At 33.0% G+C, this 27,866-nt stretch overlaps 1 protein-coding gene across 1 annotated transcript; it reads right to left on the bottom strand.

Annotated features, from left to right (window-relative positions):
* Positions 1–20,172: 20,172 nt before the first annotated feature.
* Positions 20,173–21,389, bottom strand: LOC136067372 (uncharacterized). Its single transcript, XM_065773123.1, has 2 exons — positions 20,938–21,389; positions 20,173–20,743 (listed from the first exon to the last, which is right to left on the bottom strand). The coding sequence occupies exons 1-2, from the start codon at positions 21,387–21,389 to the stop codon at positions 20,173–20,175; spliced, it is 1,023 nt and encodes a 340-aa protein (XP_065629195.1).
* Between the last annotated feature and the right edge of the window lie 6,477 nt (positions 21,390–27,866).

The raw sequence follows: 27,866 nt of genomic DNA, 5'->3' as shown, positions 1-27,866 counted from the left end.
AAAATTTATTAATCATTTTCCTTTTTCTTTTAATACATTCCATAGTTGGGGAGAGGAAATTTATACTTTGAGGATTTTCGTTGAAAACACTAAAAAAAGCTAGTTGAGCTACAAAACTTTTTTTATCTTTTTTTTTTTAATTTTTTTTTTATAATTCAATAATTGAACGAAAACAAATTTAAATCTTAAATATCTCATTGGAAACATCAAGATATATCAATTAAGTTATAATGTTTTAGGCGGTTTTTTTTTTTTTTTTTACCATATAAAAGTGACAAGTAATCTTAAAAGGTTAGAATATTTCCATAAGTGGAAGCTTTTTTAGCCAAAATAAATTATTGCTTTTTAAAACTTGTGTATTTTTAAGTAAGACAATTTTAAAGGGAAATGAAACTTTCATATTTTCCTGTTATATTATTTCTTCATGTTTAGCCTTATGTTTAAGAGTTTATAAAAGCCTTATGTTTAAGAGTTTATAAAAGAATGGAATTGAGTGGAATGGTATAAAATTAAAATAAAAAAAAGAATGAATACAAATTGAAAATAATTAAAAAAAATTAAAAAAAAATTTATGTCCGTTGTTTAAATTTTGAAAGAAGAGAAATGGAATGAAAACTAACATTGTTTGGAAGGTAATGGTAGTGAATATTTTTACAACAACGTTAATATTATATTATGCCAATTTTTAATAAAAATAGGGGCTGGGTATAGGCATTTAAGGGCAAGAAAAAAAATATGTGCATTATGAGGCTGTAAAATTCATTAAAACATATTTCATTCCATTAAATTCCTCTCATTTTTTGGAGGGATAATTAAAATGGGCTTAAGAGGTAATGGAATGGCTATTCCTTTCTTTTCTCTCCTATTAAACTATCAAATGAGAGAATGAAAAGGATATTCTTTATAAGAAAAATTCTTTTCATTCCTTTTTTTTTTAGCAACTTTATTATTTAAGGAGAAATGAAGCTTTCATATTTCTCCGTTATATTATTTAACTCAACAATTGTGTGAAAAAATTATTGTTCTTTAAAACATGCATATTTTTAAGTACAAGACTTTTATTTAATAAAATTTTGATATTTCCCCATTATATTATTTAACTTGATAATAAAGTGATTTCACTTAATAGTTGTGAAATGTGTTGTGAAAAATATTGTATGCAACATTGCTCAAGTACTACAAAGGACACCTAATTAATTTCAACTTGTTTACTTTTAAATTCATGTTTAGAGAGAGAGAGAGAGAGAGATTGTTTGGCTAAAAGCTATAGCTTTTAGATTTTTTTTCCTTTTGTCTAAGCTTTTTTTTTTTTTAATAACAAAACTAGTTTTATTGAAAATAAAATAGTTATCAACTTTTTATCACACATTTAACAAAAAAATTACCAAAAATTATATTGTTTAATAAATAATATGCAAATAAATTATTAAAAACTACAAGATTACCCAACACACACTAAAAGTCACACTCTTTTTTCCGTACTTTCAAATCCTTATATATCTAGAAATGAGTCAGAAAGCAAATATAATACTTTCATTATGGCATGTCACAGCTTTCTTAGAAGTTAGATCAAAAATCATTTCTTTTGTTCATCCACTATAATAAAAATAGCAAATAATATAATAATGAAATGATGAGATTTTAACATAAAAACACACCAGACTTGATTAGAATTTGATATTTTTAAGATATATGTCTAGGTTTTGGGAACTGATAAGTACCAACTTTTAACCCTAGTCACAGCCTTTTTACCTTCAAATCCTTATAAATCTAGAAAGAAGTGACATAGCAAATATACTTTCATCATTCCTCCAAAAATATATATATATACTCTCATCATTGCATGTCACTGCTTTGTTATTATAAGTTTGATAGAAAACCATTTTATTCATTTAAGTATAATGAAAAGAAGATCAAATAATGCCATGCATGTACTGAACTGTCTTTTCACCGACAAGGGGGTTCTAGTAGTCAATTGCAACTAGAGTGCTCTAATCATTTAGCCGTTAAGAACAAATTGCAGGGTATTATTATAGTAAGTATTAAAGTTAACAAAGGTAAAAGGAATAGTAAGGTTAAGACATCACGTGCTCACGTGCCATGGCAGTGAGTCGGTGCATCGTTTCTCATAAAGAAAACGAAGCGCACGAATTGCGGGGCTCTGCGTCCTATACTTGCGACACCCTTCGTCCTTATCACCACGCGCTCTACACCACACTCCCGTCACCGCATCATGGAAAGTACGTATTGATGACCTCATATCAATATTATATTATAAATCTTAATATATATATATATATTGTGGAACGAGGAGAGCCCGAGAATAGGGGCATGGGAGAGAAGTCCAATGTCAAAAGAACAGACCTTAGAAGGCACTGACAACAAACCCTCGAGAAAGATATAACCAACTCATCACAGGCATAGGAAGACTACGATGCCCAAGGACTCCGAGAATACTAACGTGTCCTCAGAAGAACCGAGAGCCAATTCTGAAGACCATCGGGTATAAACCAAGAAAGAGGATGAAGATTTGTCATCAAGTAAGGAAGGGAAGAATTTAGATAAAATATCCATCACCGCCACATTCAATACTCTGAACCCACTTAGCTGACCGCATTAATGAGAAAATGATCCCTGAACAACGTTATCACAACTCATAGCCTGGTTTAAAAACCTTCCAGTGAAGTTCTAATGGGACAAGTATCAAGAGAAATGAACACTAACCCTCCAAGTGGAAGGCTAAGATACAACATTATAAGGTAGACAGGCCTTTATGAAAGAGAGGAAAAAAAAAAAAAAAACATCGAAGAGCAAAGAGACATAGAAAATTGTGATTGTAATCCATGAACAAATGTAATTGGTATCTCGAACCAAACCTGAGGAACATAATATAAGCCATTCGAGACTATCTTTAACCAACTCTCATGTCATATAATTATAATTAACGTTAATCCTTTCAATTATAGTTAGTTCAGTCCATCTAAATGGGGGTATTAAAGGTTTATTGGCATTCCATCTCTACAAATTAATTGTGTGAGAAAAAAAAAAAGCAAGTTCCACTTATTTTTACCCGCCACATATATATAATACAAATTTTAAGGAATAAAATTGTAAAAAAATAAATAAATAAATAAGAAAAATTTCAATTTAAACTCTATGGTTTAGAGTTTTGATTTCAAAAAATTAATTTAGAGCTGTAACAAATTAACATTTTTAGTCTTGAAAGTAAAAAAAATTAAATCCTAACATTTTTTATAATAAAAACTTAAAAAATATATTTTTGAAAGTAATAAATTAAACCCAATATTTAAAAAAATAATAAATTAAAACCCCAATATATATAAACCTCAAACATAATTTATGAGGTTTAATAATTTATTTTATGAAATCTCAAGGTTTTTTACTTTTGAAATCCTAGGGTTTAATATGCTACTATTTAAAATTTTTGAAGTTAATTTTTTACTTTTAGAATTACAGTGTTTATTTATTACACACTATAAAGCTTAAGGTTTCGTAATGTAATTTTTCAAAAAAAATCATAATTATGAATTTGGTTAATTTTAATTAGAAAAACACACTTTCATATAAGTTTATTATTAGTGTTAAATTATTAGCACCAATCATATTATGTTATCTCACAAATTATTAAAAAGTCTTATCACCATACACCTTTAGCATGATAGTCACTCTACAAGTATAAATTCTTGTGGGCTGAAAATGGTAATAGATAATATTCAACTCTCTAAGAGGGAACTCTGCACACATATACACTAAAATATGATTTCTATTTCAAAAAAATAAATAAAAAAGCATTAAAAACTTTGTTACTCCATACTTATTTAATTTTATATGAAAATACAAATGATACTGTTAATTTTATTATAAAATGTTTACAAACTATGGTGATAATAATTAATCATATCAATAACAATATATATAAAAATTGTATTATTCTTATATATTATAATTTATTTATATATATATATAAGGAGATTTTGAAAAGTAAAGCATGGAGCGTGAATCGATAGCGCGTGGGATTGGTAGTTGTAAAAACGTACAAAATGTGTGCATCAATCTAAATCCTGGGGCAACCTCTCTCCCGCATTGACCGGCCCGGGCCTCGCTCCAAACCCATGACCGTATCTTTTGTAGGTCCCACTTTCAAATCCTCCTACTTCTAATCTCTTAACCTAACCCTATAATATCAATCTTTCTTAACCTTTGCTCTGTAACTCTCAGCAGCAAAAATTAAACATATATACATTTTTTAAAATAAAATGATAATGTATTTCTAACCTTTTATAATAATAATTATATATATATATATATATACACATATATATAAAATGCAAATCTTGAATGTAATATACTAACATTTATATAACAAATGGAGAGGTAGAGCACCCGTGGTCCAGATACTGCACCCAAGAGAGAGAATCAAATTTATATATCACAGGATAAGCTCTGGTTTTTTTAAAAATATATTTTTCTTTAGATTGTACTCTAATTTTATATTTTGTTAACCTAAAACATAGGATATTCTTGTCTTCAAATTTTTTTTTTTAGGTTTTTTTTTTTTTTTAGAGGAAACGATAGTAAACTTTAATAATTGAGAATCATGATATACAATGAGGAGGAGAAAGAGGGATATTCTATTAACTAAATAGTGACCCCCTTATTCTCTTTTGCAACACTAGCATACGCTAGAGTAGCACGATTACATAGTAAAGAAAAGAAAAAAAAGAAAAAAAAAATCTTCAACATCCAAACTACTGTAAGAAAAGCGAATTTTCACTTCAAAGTCTCTGGATGCCCAGAAAACCAAAAAAAGTGACAAATGACACCTTCTTAAATTACAAGGACATCAAAATAATGAGTTTTTCTTTCTTTCTTTCTTTCTTTCTTTCATTTTATTATTATTATTATTATTATTATTATTATTTTGTGTGTGTTTTAAGGCTGAGAATTTTCATGGACTGAATTGGGGTTAAGTACCAACCCCAATGGTGGGAGCAAATGATTGAAAATTGTCTTTTTCAATCGATTGCTTTTTCTATTTGTGATTGATATCAAGGTCTGTGTTAGGATCAGATGCTCCAGTAAGCCGCTTTGCAGGTACTTGCATAGAGGTGGATGAATCCTTAGAATTTGAATTTGCCTTGTTCCTTATAACCCGCTTCCAACTATGTAAGGATGCAATCTTCAGTTCTAAATTCTCGATAGTTACATTAGATAAGGATTCCATCTCTATATCCTCATAAATATCAAGCAGTTTCTCAAAAGGAATTTCAAAATTCCTAGCTTTTGTCTCAGAACCCAAAAAGCTGTGTTGTGAAGGTTTCATGGTTGAGGAAGACTCAAATATCTCTACAACATGATTTTTGGCCTTATCACAATTTTCGAACTCATGATAAATATACGAATTATCCATGAACTTCAAGTTTGTATCCGAACTGGAAGTAACCAAATCTGATTGGATAATATAGTTATCCTTATCTGAGTTTGAATTGGATGAAACCTCTATATTCTTAGCTGCTTTATCAGTTTGAAATTTCAAAAATCCCATGGAAATAGGAGCCAATTCTTTTTCCCTCACTAAAGCTGATTTGTCTCCTCCTGGCATTGTACCAAACAGCACCGATTTCCCCGATTTAACCACCGTGGCTGCCATAGACGCCTCCACCTAAAGATGGGGATGTTGAGAAAAATCATCATCATCCTTCGCAAATGACTGAATATCGTCTTCATCTTCATCATGTATATCTGAATAAGAATTCCTTGAATCTTTTTTCCTATTTCCCTTTAGGGCCAAAGAGCGGAGCCATGGCCCAAATTGAAAACCATCATCATCTGAAGAAAAGCAGCCCGTTTTCAAATGAGGACACTCCCTATCTTGATGACCAAGAACACACATCTATAACAAAATATAGGAGGCCTTTCATATTTAAAGACAACCCAGCTAGCCTCAAGATCATCAATCTGAATCATCTTACCATGCATAAAAGGCTTTGTAATATCAATATTTACTCTGATTCAAAGGAAAGGACCCCAGGTAAGCCCACTTTTAGGTGAATCCACCATAATGAGCTCCTCCATTTTATTGCCAATATGGGTTCTAACAGCCTTGTTCATACTTTTTATGAGGATATCAAAAATACGAATCCAAAAGGGAGAATGCTAAATGTGACGTTGGCTTGGGCTAGAATCACCATGGAAACGCTTCATCAGAATCAATTTCTTATCAAAGGACCATGGGCTTTTATCAATTACAGACATCAAGTGCTCTTCTAAACCGAAAATAGCTATAAAGAGATTTTGTCCAACCTCTCTGATGGTTACGCCCTGATTAGAGTGCCAAAGATTGCCACAAGTAGCTTTAAATGCTTTTTTATTGAAATCTTTATTGGTCTGCAACTTGAGCAAAATACTATACTATGCTTGCTGTTTGGAACCTGCAACTTCAGAAGCTTCCACCATCGTAACTCCTTTTTCTTCTTTTGAAAGTTTGAAATGTTTCCAAAGTTCTTCCATCGATTCATCCATGATGAATAAATTGACAAAGAAAATGTCGATGCAAACACAATAATAATGGAAATAACACAAAGAGAAACTGAATAATATTTCTGAATATTATTTATTTAAAGAGAGAAATTACACAACACTATTTGAACTGAGGTGCGGCTCTCGCTCTCTTTAAGGAGATAAAAGCTCTTGGTTAGCTAAACTTTGTAATTGGTGCAGACCTTCTTTGACTTGTCTCCCCCCAAGATACAACAGCTTACTCACCAACGGATATGTAATTATTCTGAATGGGCTGTCAAGTAGGAGGATCCAAGAGGCTGATTCATTTCCATTTTTGATACTCCACCCTTCACCTCCCCCCTTGCACACGTATCTAGCCCAATATCTGAGACAATTCATGTTAGCCCATTAATCACCACAATTAAAAAGAATAAAATAGTCTCTCTCCCTTTCAATGTAGGATTAAACATTTTCACTAACCCCTCATCTTCCATATTCACTCCCACATCTTTACATTTATATTGTAACATTTATTCATTTTAATTATTTAATATTAAAATGCTTCAACAATCCCCCACTCATTTTAATATTAGATTTTAGTTAAAGAGAGATTACTAGGCAAAGATGGGTCACTATGCATTATGAAGGTGTACTCTGCATTGAACATTCACTTAGTAAAATAGTGATCTCAACTCCAAAGTCGAAGTAGTCTTCGACTTGAACTGGGACTAATTTAGGGAAATTAAGCATCACTACTTACATATAACAACCCAGGTGTTGACATGAGCTTTTATAGCTACCACTTTACGGCCGTGTGTTGATCCCTGTTTCATAAGTGTATTTAAGATTAAGTTCAAATCTCATAGGGATTGGCCCCATCCCCACACTCACATAGGTGAAATTTTGTCAAGGGTGATTCTGTAATTCTGTCACCCCACTCATACAAGCTACAATTTTCATTAAGAGTTTCTTACTCAACCTCACCACATTACAGGATAATTGCACTTACATCATAGGGATGAACAATTAAAAAATTATTTACAAAATAAATAATTAAAAAAATAAATGGTGCATTTCTTACGACTATCGTGTGATTCGTTTTTCCCATTGAACCCAATTCTTGGGATCTCTAGTCCTTGGGTTAGGTATCTTCATACATGGCTCATGATTCTATGGACTTTAGTCCCATCCCCCTCAATGTATTCCAGGCCTTATCTTTTGCCAAAGCCTTGGTAAATGGATTTGCAAGATTATCATTAGATTTAATATAATCCACAGTTATGATGCCACTACTCAAATAAGATCGCACGGTACTGTGCTTTCTTCTTATAGGTCTAGATTTACTATTGTAGTAATGGTTTTTAACTCTACCAATTGCGGCAATGCTATCACAGTGAATTAATATAGGTGGAATTGGCTTTTCCCAAAGTGGAATTTCATATAACAAATCTTTAAGTCAATTTGCCTCTTCACTAGTTGAAGCTAATGCTATTAATTTAGTTTCCATTGTTGAATTTGAAATTATTGTTTGTTTTTTAGATTTCCAACAAATAGCACCACTACCTAAGGTAAAAATATAACCAGTGGTAGAGAGAGAATCACCTGACAAAGTACTTCAATCGGCATCACTAAAAGCTTCAATCACAACAGGGTACTTTTTATAAAATAAGCCATAGCTTTTGGTACCAATTAAATATATCATGACTCGCTTAATAGCTAGCCAATGATCTTTATTAGGCTTGCTCGTAAATCAGCTAAGCACTCCTACTACATATGCAATGTTAGGTCTAGTACAATCAATAGCATAATGCAAACTACCAATGACACTAGCATAATCATTTTGATTAAAAATCTCATCATTATTATTCAGAGGAAATAAATGAACACTAGAATCAAATAGAGTAGTTACACTTTTGTGATCAAGAAAATTATATTTTCTTAATATATTCTCAACATAATGTGACTGATCAAGAAATATCCCTGTAGGACGCAAAATTTTAAGCCAATTATAAAATGCCACAATATCAAAATTTAGTGACAAATTTTAAATTAATATGTCATTAAATTAATTAAATTAAATGATGACACGTGTCATCCAAATTGACATCACATTGGCATATCAAAATTTGCCACGTGTCATTTGGCCCATAAGATAAAGATAAATTTCCTATTCAAAATTTATGAATAATTATCTTTATAAATAAATAAAATAAAGATAAATTTTCTATTCAAAATTGATAGATAATTATATTTATTAAAATAATTAAATAGAGATAATTATTTATCTTTATTGATTATTATCTTTATCAAAATATGATATTTATCAAAAAAAGATAAATAGAGATAATTATTTCTAATAAGAATTTGGGTCAATCAAAAGTCTTCTACAACATACTTTCAAATATATCAATTCAAAGTAGAGCTTATCCTCTAAAATCACTATAAATAGAGGACATCTCCTCTCATTTTGGAGGAGAAGTTTTCAAGAGGCCCAAGCTCTGGAGAAATTCTGCCTCAAACATCTTTGAAGAACTTGAAGAATATTCAAAGGGCTTGAAGAGCAATAAATCTCTAATAAGCTCAAAGCTAGAGATTTGTTGTGAAGATCGTTAAATCCTTCTTCCAATCAAAGTCAAGGAGATCTATTGTTCGAGTTCTTTGAAGTTCTATTGGAATCAAGCTAAAAAGCCTCCATAAACTCCAACAAACCTAAATCTTTGAAGCACAACGAATCAAGCCTCTAAAGCCCCGAAGAACTTCAACCTACGAGCCTTCACATTCAAAGACTTGAAGAACAATAAATCTCTAATAAGCTCAAAGCTAGAGATTTGTTGTGAAGACCGTTCAATCCTTCTTCCAACCAAAGTCAAGAAGATTCCTTGTTCGAGTCAAGTTCAATGAAGATGGAATCAGAGGGCATTCTTTTGTAAAAGAATTGAAATAGAAATTGTACTCATTATACATCAATACAAATTTATATTTGCAAACCATATTTCTTTCCAATTGTTTGATTTTCTGCAATTGAGAAAATTTTGTGTTTACGAATTTTTGGCATGCTCGATGGGAGAATCTCTACCTCTCATCTCTTCTTCATCAATTTGTCTCATCTTTGAAACCATATGGCTTCAAAGAAGACTCAAATCGACAACCCTCTTTTTGGAACAAGTGAAGTTGATCCTACACTTGATTCAAACTTTGATATTCCCTATACTGGACCCATGACAAGGGGAAGGATAAAAGCCCTTGCACAAGCCTATGCTCAAACAACACCCATACCCCAATCCTCGTCTGTTTTCAACACTTTTGAAACCGAGAAGTCACAAACAGCCTTATCTACTCAGGGGGCAAGCAAAGATGTAGCTGGCCTCATCAATGAAATGTTGTCTCAACCAGCTATGTCACTAGAACCAACACAAGAAGCTCCAATTATTAAAGAAGAGGATGAGTCACTTGATGGCTCTGAGTTCTCCTTTTCAGAAAATATTCCTGCGTCCAATCTTAGGGATTCTCCTCGCTTTGGTAGCTCATTTGCCATGCCAGTCATGATGACTAACACAACATCTCTGGATGAACAAGTATTGACTATAGCTCAGACTTTAGAAGAATTAATGAAGTCTATGAAAGAAAGGAAAGCATTGAGAGACACATAAATAACTCTCCTAATGGATAAGATGGGTAATGCATCTGGACTGAATTGTGAAGATGAAAGCTTTAGGCTGAAACAAACCCATAATGACAAACCTGAGAGTTCAATAAAAAACTCAATTTCTCTACAGATGGGTCTATCTCGCCTGACCAACTCAAGGAGTTAATCAAGGAAGCTATCAAAGACCAAGTTGGGGGTGGAAGGCAAGCATCCATTACCTATGTTAAACCATACACTCAAAGGATAGATCTCTTGAGGATGCTTCAAAACTATCAGCCACCGAAGTTTCAACAATTTGAGGGTAAAGGCAATCCAAGGCAGCATGTAGATTATTTCGTGGAAACTTGTAACAATGCTGGCACTTATGGGGATTTCATGGTCAAGCAATTTGTTCGATCATTAAAAGGAAATGCGTTTGATTAGTATACTGATCTAACTCCTAGCTTTATTGATAGTTGGAATCAAATGGAAAGAGAATTTCTAAACTGTTTTTATAGTACTCGACATACTGTTAGCATGATAGAGCTCACCAATTCAAAGCAGTGGAAAGAAGAGCCAGTCATTGATTACATTCAACGGTGGAGAAATCTTAGTCTTAATTGCAAGGATTAATTATCTAAGTCGTCTGCAATTGAGATGTGTATTCAAGGAATGAATTGGGCTATAAGCTACATCCTTCAAGGAATAAAGCCCAAAACATTTGAAGAATTAGCAACACGTGCGCATGACATGGAGCTTAGTATTACTTCCAATAGTCACCAAGGCTCGCCTATCAAGAACCCTGCAATGGGAGAGAAAGACAAGATACTCGCAAAGGGGGCAAATACCCTCCTAAACCAAAAAACAAGTAGTCTTTGATTGTAACTACTGCTACTCTCAAAGTTCCAGTTAAACCTAAGATAAAAGAACAGACATATGCTCTCACACAAGAAAGAAGAAGAAGACCAACATTACAAGAAATGCAAGAAAAGCAAAATCCATTCCCTGATTCCGATATCTCCAACATGTTGGATCATCTACTTGAGTTGAAGTTGATTGAGCTACCAGAGATGAAACGTCCTGAAAAGGCTAACCAAGCAAATGATCCCAAGTATTGCAAGTATCATCGCCTCATAGGCCACCCCATTGAGCAATGCTTTGTGCTAAAAGATAAAATCATGGAGCTAGCTCGTCAAGGAAAGATCATGTTTGATGATGAAGTTGCAACTACCAATCTAGCCATGGTAGCCTCAACAACCACTTCTACTTATTTCACCATTCAATTTGGTTCATTTGAGCCTATTGAGGTGAAAGTACCTTTCTCCCCAGTGCCAATTCCCAAGGATTATATATTTTCATCTCTTACATGTTATCAAGTAAGTGGTGAAGAAGAATCTTCAGAAAGTGAAGAGGAAACAGAGCGAGCTATTGTGTATAGAGCATATTGGTCTTCAATCATTTTCACCGATGATGATTGTTTGTTGGGATCCAAGATTCATAATCGTCCCTTATTTGTGACTGGCTACATTCAAGAACAAGAAGTCAATCATATCCTTATTAATGGTGGATCTGCAGTCAATATCCTCCCACTCAAAATATTGAAAGAACTTGGAATCTCCTTGTATGAACTACTTCCTAGTAAATTGATGATTCAAGGCTTTAATCAGGGTGGACAAAGAGCTATTGGGAAGATTAGACTTCATATGCTCATTGGTGAAATGGAATCAAGGGCACTCTTTCATGTCATTGATGCCAAGACCACTTACAGACTGCTTATTGGAAGACCATGGTTGCATGAGTATGGTGTTGTGCCATCTACGTATCACCAATGCCTTAAATATTTCCAAGATGGACAAGTCAAGAAGATAGTAGCTGATGACAAGCCCTTTACCGTAGTTGAGTCATACTTTGCTGATGCAAAATTCTACTTGGAAGATGATACAATAGAAGAAACCCAAGTCGTGGCTTCACCATCTAGCAAAGAAGAGAAGCCCCACTTCAAAGCTCCAAGGATTGATTTTCCAATTGTGGAGAAGGAAACCAAGCAAACTGAGACTTCTATCAAAGAGAAGAAATATCATACTTCAAAAGTAACTAGAGTAGCCCTTGTGCTACACTATGTCCCAATTGCCAAAAGAAAAGAAGGCCAATCCCCATTTTTAGGAGATGAGGAGACAATATCGAAGGATTTGCAAGGATCAAACTTGCCAGTTACTAAAATCACGAAACTAAGACCCTCAAGTCAAACTTTGAAAGGGTTTACAAGACCATTCCAAGGACCAATTGTTGAACATGGGACTTTGCCCACCAAAAGAACCGAAGAGGGTTTTGACCCCAATGCGAATAGACTTATGGCTAAAACTGGTTATAACCATGGGAAGCTAGGTGGTTTGGGTAAGCTCATCCCTGAAACCTCTAAAAAAGAAGAACATAAGGTGTTGAAGGCTAAAGATTTCAATGTAACAAGTTCTACGGATGGAATTGGATACACCCCACCAACTCCTGTTCATATTCCCATCCGAAAAGCTAGTGTTTTAGTAATTTCGGCAAATTATGAGAAAGAAGAACAATCTTCAAACCTATCAAAGAAATCATCTATTTTTGACCCTATTAGGTGACCCACTTCACATATCTCAGTCTCTGATAGGTTGGGGACATAAGAAGATAACTCTGTTGTTGGCACTCAAGGCTCTATTTTCACAAGACTCAATCACTCAACTCCTTCTCAAGTTAGCACTCGAGGTTCAATTCTCACAAGGCTCAGTCATTCAATCCCTTCTTGGCTCTCAAAAGATTTAAAGGCAAAGCGAAGGCAGAATAAAAGGACAAATTTCCTCCCTAGAGGTGCTAATGATACACTTATTGTTGATCAAGATTCAAATAAGATTCAAAGCTCCATTCCATTTTGTATGAAACGTAGAACCATTTGGGAAGTGAATACTGGAAAAGCCTTGACTGTAAGAAGGCACACAATGGTGACCACAAACCAAGAAGTCAAAGATGATGTTAAGGATGCGCCACCCATATTTGAAGAAGGTATACAAGCTACAGTTGATGAATTGAAGGAAATCAACACTGATACAACTGAAGACGTTTTGAGAATTGGCCTTATCAATGGCAAGTTCTTGAGGAATTACTATGCTTGAAGTTTTAAACACTCCTTGGTAAGAGCCTAAACTGCCTACCTCAACACTCAAAAGGTACATGATGTTTTCCCATTACTCTTAAAAGTGTTCTTAAAAAAAAGAAAAAAAAAAAAAAAAGAGAAAGCCCGCTAGGTTGAAAACCTTTGTATAAGGCAACCTAGGCAAAAGTTAGGGCACCAAAAAAAAAAAAAAAAAATTATCTATTGAACTACGTGTTGACTTGATCCCCTTTCGAGTACGTTGGCAGCTTGGTATCATTTACTAAGTTCAATCACATCCTCAAAAACAAATTCTTCTTCTGAACTACGTGTTGACTTAATCCCCTTTTGGGTACATATGCAACTTGGTATCATTTACTAAGTTCAATCACATCCTAAAAAAAAAAAAAAACTCCGCTCTTGAACTACGTAATGACTTGATCCCCCTCAAAGGGTACGCAGGCAGCTTAACATTCTATGCTAAGTTCAATCACATGTCCAAAAAAAAAAAAAAAAATTCTTGAACCACGTGATGACTTGATCTCTCTCAAGTGCTACACAGGCAAAACTTGGTATGTCACACTGAGTACAATCATAGTTTTGGGCAAACATCACTATAACGAAGTCGCTACAAGAAGACAATGCTACCGTATGAAGGTAAACATCATTGTAAGATATTGCTACCAAAAGGAATGCAAAGTCACCATGAAAGCAAATATCATTGTGAGCATGTCACTTGGCATCTCTAAAATATGATTTCTCTCTTGTCTTTAAAGTTTAAGTAGTTCTACCTTTCACGTTTAAAGTCTTGGTGGTACGTATCTCCTTACATCTTTAAAAACTTGGTGGTATCTCCATGCATTTTCAAATCTGGATTGCAACCCTTTGAAGTCATGTCGCCTTGCATTGTCAAAGTTGGCATTGCATCGCCTCTCTTTTGAATTCATTGCCTTCCTTCTAAGTTGTGCTGCCTTACATCTCTAAAGCTTGCATAGTGCTGCCTCTCATCTTCAAAGACTTGGTGGTATCTCCTTGCATCTTCAAAAACTTGGTGGCATCTCTTTGCATCTCTAAAGTTTGGACTAAATTGCCTCTCTGTTGAGTTGGATCACCTCAAATCCTTGAAGTTTTGGTGTCATCTTCTCGCATATTTAAATTTTGAATGGTGTCACCCCGTATCTCTAAAGCCTGGTACTCATCATTTTATACCTTTAAAAAGTATCATAGCAAGAAGACAATGCACATCCATTACAAAGATGCCAAAGCACGTCCTTAGATTATTGCATCGACTGTTGCTCCACTGCAAGATATCAATGGACACACATCCTTGCATAGACAATTTTCATCCTCAAAGCAGCCTTCATCTCCAAGGCAATCTTCATCTTCAAGGTCTTCTTTATATTCAAGGAAATCTTTGTTTACAAGATAGCCTTCATCTTCAACGGTGTCTTCATCCTCAAGATTGTCTTCATCTTCAAGATTGTCTTCGTCTTCAAGGTGTCTTCAAGGCAATCTTCATCTTCAAGGTCTTCTTCATATTCAGTGCAATCTTCGTCTTCAAGATTGTCTTCGTCTTCAAGGAAGTTTTTGTATCACAGATAGACTTCGTTGTCAAGATTGTCTTCGCCTTCAAGGAAGTCTTCGTCTTCAAGGAAGTCTTAGTATCACAGATAGACTTCGTTGTCAAGATTGTCTTCGCCTTCAAGGAAGTCTTCGTCTTCAAGGAAGTCTTAGTATCACAGATAGACTTTGTTGTCAAGATTGTCTTCGTCTTCAAGGAAGTCTTCGTATCACAGATAGACTTCGTTGTCAAGATTGTCTTCGTCTTCAAGGAAGTTTTTGTATCACAGATAGACTTCGTTGTCAAGATTGTCTTCGCCTTCAAGGAAGTCTTCGTCTTCAAGGAAGTCTTAGTATCACAGATAGACTTCGTTGTCAAGATTGTCTTCGTCTTCAAGGAAGTCTTCGTATCACAGATAGACTTCGTTGTCAATATTGTCTTCGTCTTCAAGGAAGTCGTCGTATCACAGATAGACTTCGTTGTCAAGATTGTCTTCGTCTTCAAGGAAGTCTTCGTATCACAGATAGACTTCGTTGTCAAGATTGTCTTCGCCTTCAGGGAAGTCTTCGTCTTCAAGGAAGTCTTAGTATCACAGATAGACTTCGTTGTCAAGATTGTCTTCGTCTTCAAAGAAGTCTTCGTATCATAGATAAACTTCGTTGTCAAGATTGCCTTTGTCTCTAAGAAGTCTTCGTATCACAGATAGACTTTGTTGTCAAGATTGTCTTCGTCTTCAAGGAAGTTGCCGTATCATAGATAGACTTCGTTGTCAAGATTGTCTTTGTCTTCAAGGAAGTCTTCGTATCGCAGATAGACTTCGTTGTCAAGATTGCCTTCGTCTCCAAAGAAGTCTTTGTATCACAAATAGACTTTGTTGTCAAGATTGCCTTCGTCTTCAAGGAAGTCTTCGTATCACAGATAGACTTCGTTGTCCATTGTCAAGATTGTCTTCGTCTCCAAGAAAGTCTTCGTATCACAGATAGACTTCGCTGTCAAGATTGTCTTCGTCTTCAAGATTGTTGTCGAGATTGTTGTCTTGGTAGCTACTTGGCTTGAGGAACAAAATAAACTCTTGCAAGTTCTTCGTAGTGCTACTAAGTCATCATATTACCTATTCTAAATGGAGGTGGAACATTACAAAAAAAAAAAAAAAAAAAAAAAAAAGGACATGCGGGAAGAGAAATTCACAAGTAAGAAAAGTTTGGTAGAAGAATGTACCTCCAAAGATTTGAGTGATGGAACTCTTGCAAAACTTGAGACTAAAGTGTTCTAAGATGGACCGTAGTTGCACAAAGAAAAGGGGGCAAAGAATAAATTATACTCATATAAAAAAATAAAAAAATAAATAAAAAAAGGAGAGAGAGAACAGAAGGAAGATAATCAACCAATATCCGAATGGTCTTGTGAAACTTGTTGCAAAGTTCTTTAGAAAGAGTGGAAATTTTGGGGCCGGATACTACATGAAGAAAATAAAGTCATGAACATGGATTACCAAGAACCAAAAAAAAAAAAAAAAATTCACTTGAAGTCACAATAAATTATACCTTGTTATCTGACTAAGGAAGAAGAGAAGAATATAGAAGAGAAAATATTCTTTGCAATCCGTCTTCTATAGAGGAAAAAGCTTATGATTTCTGAACTTAGGCACTATGAAAAAAAAATTGCGAATTATGTGCAACTACAGCCACCCTTTTATAGTGCTGGTCAGAAAGAGCTTAATTGCAACTAAAACTCATCTAGTCAAGACTAGATTAACCAGGAAAAGAGGTCGAAAAAGAAGATGAAGAATTCTTGTATGAAGGAAGAGTTTAAATTGGAGAAGAAGTCTTGGGTTGTATGTTCAAGTTCAAGTAGGACTCTTTGAGATATAAGGGTTCAAATCCTCATTCAGCTTGGACTAGGAAAAAAAAAACGTGGCTTCTTGCATGGCGGTGTCTTGCATGTATTACATTGCTGGATTGTTGCATATATTATGACTCTTTTAAGTCTTGACATACTTATCCGAAATCTAGTTCTATTGGAACTCTATAAATGAGTAACATTAGAACTCTTTTAAGTCTTGATATACCCCTGCCAATGGATTTGAACGTGGCATACTTTAAAGACTTCTCTTCATTCGACAATAGTATCTGACAAGAAAAGGAACCTTTGGACTTGAATTCCACGTTTTTTGCTTGGATGATTCTCAATTCACAACTAAAGAAGAAAAAATTTGAGGAGCACCCATTGAGATAGAGTCAAAAAGATAGAGAAAGAGTAGTGAAGGCTTTGAAGTTTGAACGTGGCATACTTCAACTATTACACTTTGATAAGGAGTAAATCTCTTCTCATAGTGGGATATTTGTTTAATTCCTACTAGGAGTCTTACTAAGGCCACTTTGACTAGGAAACAAATTTCCTTCTTAAAGTTATCTTCGCAAGACACTTTGATTAGGAGCAAAGCTCTTCTCATGGCGGTAGACTCTCGCACATACTAAAGCCCTTGGAGGAATGGTTCTCCAGTAAGTTTGTCTGCTTGCAAATTTCCAAATAAATGAAAGGTGCTGAAATTAATTGCATCAAAGTATGAAGTTGTCGAGACTTGCCACTTTCCACACTCAAAATTGTGGACATGGCCAAGTCTCGAGGGGGCATTTGTAGGAGGCAAAATTTTAAGCCAATTATAAAATGCCACAATATCAAAATTTAGTGACAAATTTTAAATTAATATGTCATTAAATTAATTAAATTAAATGATGACATGTGTCATCCAAATTGACATCATATTGGCATATCAAAATTTGCCACGTGTCATTTGGCTCATAAGATAAAGATAAATTTTCTATTCAAAATTTATGGATAATTATCTTTATAAATAAATAAAATAAAGATAAATTTTCTACTCAAAATTGATAGATAATTATATTTATTAAAATAAATTAAATAGAGATAATTATTTATCTTTATTAATTATTATCTTTATCAAAATATGATATTTATCAAAAAAAGATAAATAGAGATAATTATTTCTAATAAGAATTTGGGTCAATCAAAAGTTTACTACATACTTTCAAGTATATCAATTCGAAGTAGAGCTTATCCTCTAAAATCACTATAAATAGAGGACATCCCCTCTCATTTTAAAGGAGAAGTTTTCAAGAGGCCCAAGCTTTGGAGAAATTCTACGTCAAGCATCTTTGAAGAACTTGAAGAACATTCAAAGAGCTTGAAGAACAATAAATCTCTAATAAGCTCAAAGCTAGAGGGTTGTTGTGAAGATTGTTAAATCCTTCTTCCAATCAAAGTCAAGGAGATCTCTTGTTCGAGTTCTTTGAAGTTCTATTGGAATCAAGCTAAAAAGTCTCCATAAACTCCAACAAACCCAAATCTTTGAAGCTCAATGGATCAAGCCTCTAAAGCCCCGAAGAACTTCAACCTACAAGCCTTCACATTCAAAGACTTGAAGAACAATAAATCTCTAATAAGCTCAAAGCTAGAGATTTGTTGTGAAGATTGTTCAATCCTTCTTCCAACCAAAGTCAAGAAGATTCCTTGTTCGAGTCAAGTTCAATGAAGATGGAATTAGAGGGCATTCTTTTGTAAAATAATTGAAATAGAGATTGTATTCATTATACATCAATACAAATTTATATTTGCAAACCATATTTCTTTCCAATTGTTTGATTTTCTGCTATTGAGAAAAATTTGTGTTTACAATCCCATCACATGTTTTTGTAATTTTCATGCCCAAAATAAAATTAGCCTCACCAAGATCTTTCATATCAAAATGGCTTTTAAGCATATTTTTCATCTCATTTATAACATGCATATTTAAGCCAAAAATCAACATATCATCTACATAGAGGCTAATAATAACATGTAAATTATTCCATGATTTAGAATAAATACATTTATCATATTCATTTGATTTTTAACCATTCTCAATCATATAGGAATCAAACTTTTCATGCCACTGCTTAGGTGCTTGCTTTAAGCCATATAGGGATTTAGTTAGCTTACATACCTTACTTTCTTGTGCAGGCTCTACAAAGCCTTCAGGTTGATCCATATAAACCTCTTCCTCTAGGTCATCATTTAGAAAAGCAATTTTTACATTCATTTGATGAATTTTTAAATCAAAAATTGCAGTGATAGCAATTAACAATCTAATAGATGTAATTCTTGTTACCAGAGAGAAAGTATCAAAGAAATCAAAATCAGCTTTTTGTTTAAAGCCTTTTGCAACAAGTCTAGCTTTAAACTTATCTATTGATCCATCCGGTTTCAATTTTTTTCTAAGGACCTATTTACAACCTATGGTCTTACAACCCGGTGGAAGATCTACTAATTTTCAAGTTCTATTAGAAATTAGAGATTCCATCTCATTATTTACAGTCTCTTTCCAAAATATAGCATCAGGTGATGTTAAAGCCTCTTTTAAATTTTGGGGATTTTTCTCAATGTTAAAAACATAACAATCAAGACCAAAATCATTTTCAACTCTAGCTCTTTTACTCCTTCTATGTTCCATTTCAAAATTTTCTTGATTTTGTAAATATGAAGTAGAAGAACTAGGTTGTGATAAAATATTTTCTTTACCCCCACTATTTTTCAATTTAGAAGGAAATTTTTCTTCATGAAAAATTGCATTACCAGATTCAACAATTATTTTGTTTTCAAGATAAAAAAATCTATAGGCTGCACTATTAATCGCATAACCAAGAAAAGCACAGGTAGTAGCTCTTATACCTAATTTAGGTATTTTAGGGTCAGTAAGCCTTACATAAGCAAGACAATCTCATACTCCCAAATATCCCAAATTTGGCTTATGTCCTTTCTACATCTCAAAAAGTGTGGTATGTGACTTTTTATGTGGCACACTATTCAAAACATGACATGCAATTAAAATAATTTCACCCTAAAAATGTAAAGGTGTACCAGATTCAATTAACATGGCATTTGTTAACTCAATTAGAATTCTATTTTTTCTTTCAGCCACATCATTAGAAGCAGGTGAATATAGTGCAGTAGTTTCATGGATAATTCCCAAAGACTGAACAAATGAGTTGAATGCACTTGATTCATACTCACAACCTCTATCACTTCTTATTCTTTTTATTTTTCTACCGAATTGACTTTCAACTTCTTTTAAAAAATCTTGAAATTTTTCAAAAGCATCACTTTTATTTTCCAACAAATAAATAGTTGTATATTTTGAGAAATCATCAATAAAAGTGATAATATATCTATTTCCTCCACGAGTTAAAATTCTCTCAAATTCACATAAATCGGGGTGAATTAACTCAAGCAATTAGGTATTTCTTAATCCTAAACTACTCATGATTCCCACATATCTATTATTTATATGACACAAACGAGCATGCCAAAAATTAATAGAAGAAAGCATATAAACTGAACTGGTAAATGCTTAAGCATATAAATTGAACTGGTAGATGCTTTATTATTCTCAACATTCAATTTAAACATTCCATCACAAGCATAACCCTTGCCCACAAATAATTCATTTTTAGTGATTACATAGTTATTAGATTCCATAATTTGCTTGAAGCCAGCTTTGTTAAGCAAAAAACTTGATATCAAATTCTTCCTTATGGACAAAGTGTAAAGTACATCTTTCAATGTTAGCACACGTCCAGAAGTGAATTTCAAATCAATCTTATCACTCCCAAGAACCTTGGTTTTGCTAGAGTCACCAATCATAACAGTTTTTTCTTCTTCAATAAAAGTGTACAATTTTAACCAATTTTTTTCATAGTAGACGTGCCTATTAGCACCAGAATCTACCCACCACCCTTCAACATATTGCACCATATTGATGTCTGTAATCATAACCACTAAAGGCTCTTCAATGTTAGCCTGCGGGACAGATTCATGTTTCCGAAATTTGCAAAATTGGGCAATATGCCCACTCCTGCCACAAACAAAACAAGATCTATTAAATTGTTCTTATGAAGGGAGTCCTTGGTTCTTATTGTAATTTTTATTCGGGTTTCCCCTTCCTTGAGGTCTATTATTATTTTTAAAGGCTCTTTTTTTAGGTTTCAATTGACCATTTCTAGGAAAATGATTTTTGGGCATATTATTATTAGCTAAAATAAGGTTTACCTTTGTGGTGGAATTACCATTGCTCTCTTGTTCATGAGTACATCTTGTCCTCTAGCCCCTTCCTCCACACAGATGCGTGTGATCAAAGTCTCCAAGAATGTCTCTCTTTGTTTGTGCTGCAAAGTCTTTGTTTGTGGTAGTTTATCAATTATGTCAGCTACCACCAAATTGTCTCCAATCTTTATGCCTTCGGATCTCAATTTTGCCACAATCATTTGGAAGTCTTGTGCTTGATCCACCACTAATTTCCCATCCACCATTTGGTAACGGAAAAATCTATTAACAGCATACTTCTTTGCACTAGCCTTCTCAGTATCATACTTGTTTTGTAAAGCTTTCCAAATTTTCTTGGCAAAATTATAAGTTGTATCATAATAATCATAAAAATGATCGGCAAGACAATTCAAAAGATAAGAGCGACAATTGTATTCATCTTTTGTATACTTATCCATTTTTTCTTGATGGAGACTATATTCTTCCTTACTCATCTCATCGGTAGGATCCTTTGATGGATTCTTGTTAGTGAGGATGTAGGCGACTTTGAGAAGACTCAAGTAAAAGAGGACATTTTCTTTCCACCTCTTGAAGTGGGCTCCCTTAAAGCGAAATGGCTTGTTGAGATCTCCAACAAGCTCATTTGGTTTCTCTTGTGTAGGTTTCACGTGATAAATCCCCTTAAAATTGTTGGTGCAAACACAATAATAATGGAAATAATATAAAAAAAAAAACTGAATAATACTTCTGAATATTTTTTATTTAAATAAAGAAATTACACAACACCCTCTTGCACACGTATCTAGTCCAATATCTAAGACAATTCATGTCAAATACAATAATAATGAAAATAACATAAAGAAAAACTAAATAATACTTCTGAATATTTTTTATTTAAATAGAGAAATTACACAACACCCTTTTGCGCATGTATCTAGCCCAATATCTAAGACAATTCATGTTAGCCCATTAATTACCACAATTAAAAGAATAAAATAGTCTCTCTCATTTTCAATGTGAGATTAAACATTTTTACTAGCTCCTCATCTTCTATATTTACTCTCACATCTTTATATTTATATTACAACATTTATTCATTTTAATTATTTAATATTAAAATGCTCCAACAGAAAAGAACTAAAACTTCTACGACAATCTGAATGCATAGATTGGAGAAGTTGTACCTCACAATGGGCAGTGAGTTTGTCTTCTAAAGTTCACGACTACAAGGAGTCCGGAGAGAGAAGTCTCTACGAAATAGCGTAGAGATGGGTATGTATTCTTTTTACAATAATGCTTCAGGAGACAAAACAAGTCACGCATGCACGTCTACAACTCCATTATCAGGATTATAGAATTTAAATAAATCTATAATTAAAAATGGATAATGAGACTACCATAATTACAATTGTGTTAGTTTAATCCTAAATTTTCTTGTTCTAACTTTTTGTCAAAAAAAAAAAAAATCTTAGAAGTTTCTTCTTATCCTATTGTCTAGACAACATTAAAATTTTCACTTTGCTGTGATTAAAGTAGAGAAGTACAAGAAATAATCGAACTTTCTTTTTAATGGGTTTTTTCCCTTGTCTTTGTAGAATATAGTCAATAATAATAAGTTAGCATTAATGGAGAACATGGCTGATTACACCACATCTTGTTTTGAATGAGACGGGGTGACATGATGTGTGGCACTGGGAACCAATAAGAGATTTGACAATGAGCACCATATGATATGTACAAAAGTTGAGAAAATGGATAAGGTCAGGGGCAGGTACCCGATTAGGCTAGCTACATCTGCACTTTAATTTGCAAACTGCTGGAATAGGTCCCGACCCGGCAGTGTTGTATACCTATTACCAACAGTTTCTACCGACGATTAAAACCCCTGCTATAGGTCTTTTCATAAACAAATATTAATATATATATATATATATATTTTAGCTATAATTTTTTTATTTTTTTTTTTTTTTTAAACCTGTTTATAACTAAACAAAAAGAAATTCAAATATAGGTCTAGATCTAGTTTACACACGTAATATACACACCACAATCGAACATGTCCATTTGGATGTGGTGGTTGGATGGTGACGGGTAGTTGATTAGCTCAGTCTTATTTAGAGAGAGAGAGAGAAAAAAAAAATATTGAAATATATAGCTACATTGTAATATACATTGTTATTGTGGCAGATGTGTAAATATACACATTTATACACTCATTGATGTGAGTAATTTTTGAAAAAAGAAGAAGTAAATTTCACAACTTTTTTCTATTATTTATTCTTTAATGTGAATGCTCTAAAATAACTATTTCAATCAATGAGAAAATAACTTACGATATTGCATTGCCATCTAAATTCAACAAAAAAAATCTTTCATTATCACGATTACTTTTGTTGGAAAATATATAACTCTCCAAAAAACAAATTCATTCAGATCAAAGGGTGACATGTGTCTACAAGTAAGGCACATTATTATCACTAGCTTGTAACCCCATGCATATGCATGAATATATTTTTTAAAAAAAAAAAATTAAGATGCATAGCATAATTCTTATATATATAATTTAAATACTATTGATATATAGTCATTCTTATATTTTGTTAAATATTTTAAAAAAATCTTGTAAGAATATTATTTGGTAGAAAATGTAAATTGTACATATTTTTAAATTTTTTTAATTCTTCATTTTTGATATTGTGAAGCACTTTTTTTTTTCTTATTTTTTTTTACAATTTATTAATTCTAAACTCTTTGGTTTTTTTACTCAATAACTCACTTGGATAAATATTTATGATGTGGTCCCACATTTGGCTTCAAATTTAAGAAATAAAACTCTCTAAAAATAAATAATTTAGGACACATAGAGCAAAATTAGACTTCAATTGTAGAATCTAATTAGATTCTAGACTAGCATGTAACCCATGCAAACGCATGGATGAATTTAAAATTAAATACAATTTTTACTATAAAAATATAAATAATTAGTCAAATTATTTTTAAAAAATAGCATGTAACACATGCATACATATAGATACATTTAAAATTTAACACAATTTTTATCATAAAAATATAGATAATTAGTCAAATTATTATTTTTTTCAAAGTAAACGTAATTAGTCACATTAAAATTCTTACCTAAATTTAATACTATTTATGATCATTTTTTTCTTCTAATTTTTAATAAGATAGAACGTGTGGTGGTCTTTGTTGTGTGGTGATTTTTATTAAGTATATGTGATTGGTTTTATTTTTTTTTATTATTTTACAATTCATTAATATTAGATTCTTAGTATTTTGCACTCATTAACTCACTTGGCACAAAGATTGAAAAACTTAAGTGAACACATAACACAAACTTAAGAGGATAATTATGGTGTGGTCCTTACATAAATTTAGACACATGACACAAAATTGAATTTTAAATTGTTAGAATGTATTTGGAATAATTTCTTTTGTTTAAAAAATAAAATAAGTTCTAATTTTTTTTTTCTAAAAAAAATTGGTTTTATAAATATATATATCAAAGCTAAATAAGTATTATAGCTAAAACAAAATTGAAAACGTTTTATTGAAAGTATTGTAAAAAAAAAAAAACTAAAAGCTAGTTGAATAGTGTAATGAGACTCATAAATAGTACCAAAAAGTGTAATGAGACCCATAAATAATATCAAAAATAAGCTAAACACTTTAATAAACTTTAGCTTTCATCACTTCTCAAACACTCTAACTTTTATCTTAAAAAAAAAAAAAAAAAAAAAAAAATAAACTTTAGCTTTCATCACTTCTCAAACACTCTAACTTTTATCTTAAAAAAAAAAAAAAAAAAAAAAAACTAAATAAGTCAACTGAACGAAAGTGTAGGGGTAGGTGATCCGAGCACATTTTTGGGCTACAGGCCCTGTCTAAGGATGATCAAATACCCAAGGACAGTTAAAAATCCATGCGTACATGGACCGGAAGGCCAAAGAGGAAAGAGGAGTCCGACATGGAAATCGAGGTTCCTGAGGAACAAAGGCACCTCGGGAATGCTTTAGGAAGTTAACCATTATGGAGAGGTTAGCTCCAGGGGAAGTAACAGAGCCGCATCAACAACAGAAAGAAGAAATATCTAGGAAGGTGACTGCCACCACCACATTAAATGTACTACACTAACTGAACTAGCTGCATTTATGGAGAAATGACACCTATGATGGAAATAAGCATGTACGCAGCGGAAAAATTAATTACGGATCTACTCCATTCTCAATCTATAACATGCATTATGTAAATTTCAGAATTCGAGTATAAGAAAGCGTACCTTGAAGCGGTGAATTTCAAAAAAAAGATCGAAGCACTTGGGAATACTCTTAATCTTCATTCCAATTCCACTAACGCCCAAGAAGCGTGGAATCTCAATTAGTTACAAAAGGAGAATTAAAAGAGTGACTTATACTCTCATACACACCACTTTTCAATGATGTTTTTCACTCACTTAAAATTCTGTACGTTTTTCCTTTTGTATCTAACCAATTATTTAATTAGGCTGGCCTATTGGGCCTTTTCAATTGGGCTTAAATGTGTGGCTTGGAGTGAAACCAAAAGGGACCAATAAGACACTAGCTCCAATGGGCCTTGGACTTTTCTGTCAACTCTTGACAAGTCCAAAGTTACTATTAACTATAGTTAATACCACTATATAAATATAGTTGCACTCTAGGCCTTATCTATAAATTATATCCCAAGACTTTATTGTGCATGCAAACCCCTTCATAAAATATTCATAGTAATACAAAGTCATAAATGTGGATTGCCACTTTGTAGATTACTACATCTTAATCCTTAAGTACCCGGTTTAATCCTATTAAGTTATTCATCATATATTTATGAAATCCAATTTCATAAATATATACTTTAGTGATTTCTTACCAAAGTGGTTAGGCCTAACTCTCTGAATAACAAACCCATTAAACTTATCTTAAGGGAATACTTTATATCTCCGTTAAGAGACTATGAATTCCATCTTGAGAATATATGTTCCATCAACACTAAATGTGGCTGCCCAACATACTGAGGTTTTGACCGTTACTTTAGATCTCACTCCTGATATATCAAAGCAACCTACACTTCATGATCAAGTCCATTATTCTTTCAGGATTAAGAGTTCATGCAAATATAAGTCGTGAGATTTATTATTCATTTGACAGTCCTTAGGAGAATAATAAATCTCACAGCGATCCAATTCAATATGTCTTAACTCTTAAAACATATCAACATATCAACTAAAAGTCTACACTTTCATGATCAAGATAAATCATTGTAGTTGATATATTATAGTCTTCGTAGATGAAATGCCCAATTTCATCACCGATAGCAAACTATAGTTCTGAGTTTATAAAGAACTTGTGACTTATATCTTCTGTGACTAAATCACATACTATGCATCTCATGGACTATGTGATAATGTCCGAATATTCATGTTACAATTATTTCAGACAATAATAATAACAAAACAACTTTATTTAACACAATATTAAATCATACATAATGTCATACACAATGTCACACTTAATATCATACATAGCATCATACAATAAGATTTAAGGGCACTAATCCTAACAATCTCCCACTTGCCCTAAAGACTATTGTGCACTAATCTAACTCCCATTCCCTTCAACGGTATCTACATAGAATCTAACTCAGATTTCATAGCTTGGACCCAATGATGTGCATCTACATCATTCATTGCCTCTTCATAAGTGTAAGGATCCGATTCAACCTCTTCTAAGACAGCTTCATAAGTTTCTCCTAAACCTATGAATCTTATAGGAGGCCGAACAATTCTCCCACTACGATGAGGCACCTATGTACTAGACATGTCATAAGTAGTATCTTGTGGTGTATCTAATACAACCACATCATCCCTAGTTCCATCCATTGGTTGTTCATTTACAGGTTCATTAATTTCAGATAATACAACTCTACTTTTAAGAGTAAAATTACTCATATAGTCATTTTCCCAGAATTTGGCATTTGTGCTAACAAACACTTTATTATCTTTATGACTGTAGAATAAACCTCCAACAGTTCCTTTTGGATACCCTACAAAGAAAACCACTTTTGTTTTAGACTGTAACTTGTCATACTTTCCTTTTAACACATGTGCTGGACAATCCCAAATATGGAGATGTCTCATACCAGGCTTACGCCCATTCCATAATTCAACAGGTGTTTTAGGAACAGACTTCGAAGGTACTAAATTCAGAAGATACTTGTAGTGTTTAAGGCATATCCCCAAAAAGAAATAGGTGAAGTTGAATAACTCATCATGGACCTAACCATATCTAAAATAGTCATATTCCTTCTTTCCGCTACACCATTTTGTTGTGGAGTTTCAGGTGTAGTCAATTGGGATACAATCCCATTTTTAGTTAAGTAATCCTTAAAATCCCCAAGAAGGTATTCGCTACCTCGATCAAATCGAATGACCTTTATGTGTTTGCCTAATTGATTCTCAACTTCACCCTAAACTCTTTGAACTTTTCAAATGCTTCGGACTTCCGTTTCATTAGATACACATAACCAAATCTAGAGTAATCATCAGTAAATGTGATGAAATACTCATAGCCACCTCTTGTCTGGATTGACATAGGACCACATACATCAGAATGCACTAGTTCTAGCAAATCTTGTGCTCTTCTACCTTTTACATTAAAAGATCATTTTGTCATTTTACCTTCCAAACAAGATTCACAAACTGGAAATTCATCAAAGTCCATGGGCTCTAAGAATCCATCTTTGATCAGCAAGGCAAGATAGGATAGAAGTTTGGCTAACCCTAGGGTCATGTCCATAGCAGCAAGGCAAGATACCGAGGAATAAGTCCTTAAATCCAAGCAAGTTAGGATAGAAGTTTGGCTAACCCTAGGTTTTTCTGATGAGGACAAGATTGGGACTTA

This window comes from Quercus suber, unplaced genomic scaffold, assembly GCF_002906115.3.
Source record: "Quercus suber isolate HL8 unplaced genomic scaffold, Cork oak 2.0 scaffold_69, whole genome shotgun sequence".
NCBI classification, from domain to species: domain Eukaryota; kingdom Viridiplantae; phylum Streptophyta; class Magnoliopsida; order Fagales; family Fagaceae; genus Quercus; species Quercus suber.
Note: the sequence above shows the minus strand (reverse complement) of the source record. Positions and strands in the feature narration are given on the sequence as shown.